Genomic DNA, 3,965 nt, shown 5'->3' with positions numbered 1-3,965 from the left:
TGGGACGATTCTTCCTTTAGCCAAATCTTGCCCATAAAATTGTTCAGCCCCTGCCAACATCTGACCAGCCGGCCCCGTTCAGCTTGGTTTATACTGTACTGAGAGTATAGCAACCATGTAAAGAAACACTGGCTCATGCCTCCAAGCCTAATTTTCATGGAACGCCTGAGCCTGAAGGGAAAAACTTACTGAAACGGTGTTCTTTTAGTCTATTATGAGCATAGTGGCAAGGACAGAGTGACAAGAAAAGGAATATAAACAGAGGACAATTTTGCTGAATTATTTTCCACTTTTGATTATTCATCAGTATTTAAGTACCTGGCCCCCGCTGGCTGTGGTTCGCTGGGCCAGCGACCGTTGGAAAGTGGTTTTATCCCGAGAGAGGTGGCAAAGTGAGAGAGACAGATATAAAAAGCTTTTTGTCCACCACCAACCCAAGGTTTTCCACTGGGCTAGAATGGGAAGAAGGTTCTTTTTGCCTGCATCTTCTCTGACCAACCCATGGCCTCTTTCTCTTCTCTCCCCCTCCCTCCTCACAAAGGCAATGTGGCCGAAGTTCCTGATGCTGATGGCACTGATGGCTATAGCAGTGGCAGTGTTCCTGGCCAATAAGGACTTCCTGAAGTTCTGAAGAATTGGTGACAGCTGCCTTGGGTGAAAATCAGAGGCAAGAAATTCAGTAAAAAACTCAGGTCTGGGTACTTTAATGTGTGGGTTTTTCCAGCTCAACTGAGATTTCTGACCCTCATTATTATTTTTTTTAACCTGCTGTAAAAAAAAAACAAATAAACTGGGGGGCTTCCCTGGTGGCGCAGTGGTTGAGAGTCCTCCTACCGATGCAGGGGACGCGGGTTCGTGCCCCGGTCTGGGAAGATCCCACATGCCGCAGAGCGGATGGGCCCGTGAGCCATGGCCGCTGAGCCTGTGTGTCCGGAGCCTGTGCTCCGCAATGGGCGAGGTCACAATGGTGAGAGGCCCACGTACTGCAAAAAAAAAAAAATAATAATATAAACTTCACCTGATGGCCTCTGTTCCAAAGAACTCTGTTTATTCCTAAAGCATCCTGGTCTACTCTCCCTAGTCCAGTTCAGCATAAAAATGGCAAATTTATTACAGCATTCTTCCCTAGTGTCCTCGAGATGCTTGGAGTTGGCACTTGAGATGATTCCTATTTGCCATCTCTGACCTAAAGCTGATCATTTACCGAGCTCCTTCTACACAGGAAAAGAGTTAAAGTCAGAGGGCCACAGCCGGCAGTGTGACTATCTCAGAGGAGATGCTGAGGTCAGCGAAGTCATTCTGAGTCCTACATCGAGTTCTAAGGTCCTTCTCCCAAGTGTTTAGAATGTTCCTCAAGGATGGGAACAAGCTCTCTGGGACACTAAAGGAATAGAGCAAGACTGGTGGTTGACCACGTAGCCATGAGATCCGGGCAGTGAACACCCGTAGTGGAGTCTGGGCTAAGCAGTTGTCATCTCCCTGGTTCATGTGAAAAGTATAGGGGACAGGATAGCCCAGGAGGATCCCAAACACAGTACAGAGATTCCAGTCTGAGGAACGGAGCCTGCTGCAGGAGACTGCCAGGGATCGGTTCCTCCGTGGCCCCTGCAAATGTGTGATGATCTCAGCCACGAGGGCCTTTAAGTCCTGAAGCTGGTCCAGGGAGCAGATGGAAGGGTGAAGTTGAGAGCTGGAAACATCCACAAAGACTGTGGTACCAAGCAGCACCTGCTCCAAGTGCCGACACACATGCTCAGGAAGGACAATCAGGCTGTTTTCTCCAATCTCAAGGATGTGAAGTCCCCGGGTCGGGAAGCCCAGGCCCTGCAGCTCCTCCAGATAGCTCTGGAGCTCTGCTGCCCCTGCACAGTTGCAATCATAGAGCAGAGCTGGCTTCAGTCCCCTGGCCACAGCCAGCACCTCTCCAGCTAGATGAAGGCAGACAGCTCGGGGTGGGCCTCGTCTCTTTCCTGTGCCCAGGGTCTGCTGAGCAGCTGCCACCAGCAGCTGAGGACTTGGTGCTGACATGGGATCTGTCATGTAAGCATGGCCTCCTCAACTAGTCACATTTCCCTCCCCTGGGCTGCATCTCTGAGCTCCAGACACTTGAAGAAGGGCCTAAAAACAAAGCAGTAGCAGGGGATTATTCACACCAGCTAGTGACATACCAGGAAACCTGCCAACAACTTTCCCTTAAGTCTTACAGCATCTTCCAGAGGCCATTTCCCCCTCCCTCTGCTTTGGAATGCTAACCCAGCCCAGACAGGATGGGGTCACCGATGCTATCTGATTTTTTTTGGTTGACTTGACCTCCATTAGTCCCAAATTCATGTGTCTTTCTAGCCTACGGCTAGATTTATATTCTCTCTGGCTGAATTTTGCCTGTTTTAATTTATTTTCTCTGATTCAAACGTTAAGGAGTTTGGGGCAGAAAGGAAGCAGAGGAGTTTCTGGCAAAATCCTGAGCATTTCACCTAAAACTGCCCTCTGAGACAGAGTTCTAGGTTCCAAATGCACTGTTTTCACGGCCAACTCCCCCTTCTCTTCCCGCCAATAGTTGGAAGAATAGCAATCTGATTAAACTAATATACACTAGAATGTGGACTACCAACCATCTCACCCTGAGACAGAAGAGTAAATAAATGAAATCGGGTAGAATCGCAAGAGGGTTGTATTTTAACTTCTGCTGGTCCCGCCTTCCCCTACTAGTGGACATCCACGGACCCTCGGACGATGGGCTCACCTCCACCCCTACACCGTTTCCTGAGCATAGTATCGTAATTTGTTAAATGAGGCAGAGGTCTCTCTCACACATACATACGTTCTTCTGCTTCCGCTGCACGTTCAGGCTCAGCAACTCCTGCCAGTTTCCTGCCCGCTGCCAAGAAAGCCGCTAGGCGCCCGCCCTCTGCCACACAACTGCCACACAACTGGAAATCCCACCGCGTGGGCAGGTCCTTTAATGCCGGCGGGGCCAGGGTCGGCGAAGTCGATCTATTGCGCATGCCCAACACGTCCCCCGTCCCGCCGCCTTCCTTGACGTCACCCAGTCCGCTCGCGCGCCTCGCGTTGGAACTACCCGCAGGGCAGCCCGGCTGAGTGCCGGAGGTCTGGGCGCCTGCGGCCCGGCCCCTTCCGGCCCCTTTCCATTCCTACGCAGATGCGGGCCGCACCCGTCTGCCTAGGAATGGAAAGAGGCGGGAGTGGAAGGAAAGAGGCGGGTGAAGCTAGTAGCCCGCCGCCGCCCTCCCTCGGCTCCGCCGCTTGCCCTCCTTCTGTGTTAAGTCCGGTGTCCCGTTTGACCCGGAAGGCAGAAGCAGGGCACTCGACGTAAAAACACGCTTTGATTTGTCTCTGGAGAAATGTACTTTCCCCTCCAAACGAAACTTATCTCAAGACAAGCGACGTGTTTTGCATAATACCCTCACCTGTGGGTGCTGGAAGGTTTTTTGTTTGTTGTTTCTTACTTTGACCTACCTAAATCCTGAGAGGCTGATTTCCGAGAAGTGGGTGGACAGGTGTCCTGGCCAAAGTTTGTCATATCTAAGCAGGGTGTGAAGTGCATGAGCATTCACGCCGAACAAATGTGTGCTAGGTATGCTTCTGGGCGCTGGAAGTATTACAGCGTAGAAAACAGACAAAAACCCCACCTTCTTGGAGCTCAAACTGAGGAATTCAGTTTGCTGACTTCACATGAGAAATGAGAGGCAGAGGTGCAGAAGCTTTTCAATCAGGTCATTAGGAAGAAAAAGTTAGTTCACTGAAAGGTTAACTACCAGTGATATGACCCATACCACGAAGGGAAAGAATTTCTTGAGAAAATTCGTATCTGAAGAGATAGCCCAAATTTATTGATACATGGGCAGGGCAGAGGCTAAGGGAACTGCAGTCACCTACACTGGAAGTTTCACTCCTGGCTGTACCTTGGTGGCATCTTCAGACTGTGAAAAGAGACCACTGTAGAG

The 3,965-nt window shown here is 50.5% G+C and overlaps 1 protein-coding gene across 3 annotated transcripts; it reads right to left on the bottom strand.

Annotated features, from left to right (window-relative positions):
* Nucleotides 1-1,225: 1,225 nt before the first annotated feature.
* On the bottom strand, nt 1,226-3,168 carry LOC308608658 (UPF0739 protein C1orf74 homolog). Of its 3 annotated transcripts, none has more exons than XM_081221954.1 (2): nt 2,818-3,168; nt 1,226-2,118 (listed from the first exon to the last, which is right to left on the bottom strand). In XM_081221954.1, the coding sequence occupies exon 2, from the start codon at nt 2,038-2,040 to the stop codon at nt 1,237-1,239; it is 804 nt and encodes a 267-aa protein (XP_081078080.1). In that variant the 5' UTR covers nt 2,041-2,118; nt 2,818-3,168; the 3' UTR covers nt 1,226-1,236. The 3 variants fall into 3 exon arrangements, with proteins under 3 accessions (XP_081078080.1, XP_081078079.1, XP_081078081.1); XM_081221953.1 differs by having other exon boundaries at nt 2,822-3,168; XM_081221955.1 differs by having other exon boundaries at nt 2,744-2,829.
* Nucleotides 3,169-3,965: the final 797 nt, after the last annotated feature.

This window comes from Mesoplodon bidens, assembly GCF_964165515.1.
Source record: "Mesoplodon bidens genome assembly, chromosome: 2".
Taxonomy (NCBI): domain Eukaryota; kingdom Metazoa; phylum Chordata; class Mammalia; order Artiodactyla; family Ziphiidae; genus Mesoplodon; species Mesoplodon bidens.
The sequence above is the reverse complement of the archived record's forward strand: the minus strand, read 5'-3'. Positions and strand labels throughout refer to the sequence as shown.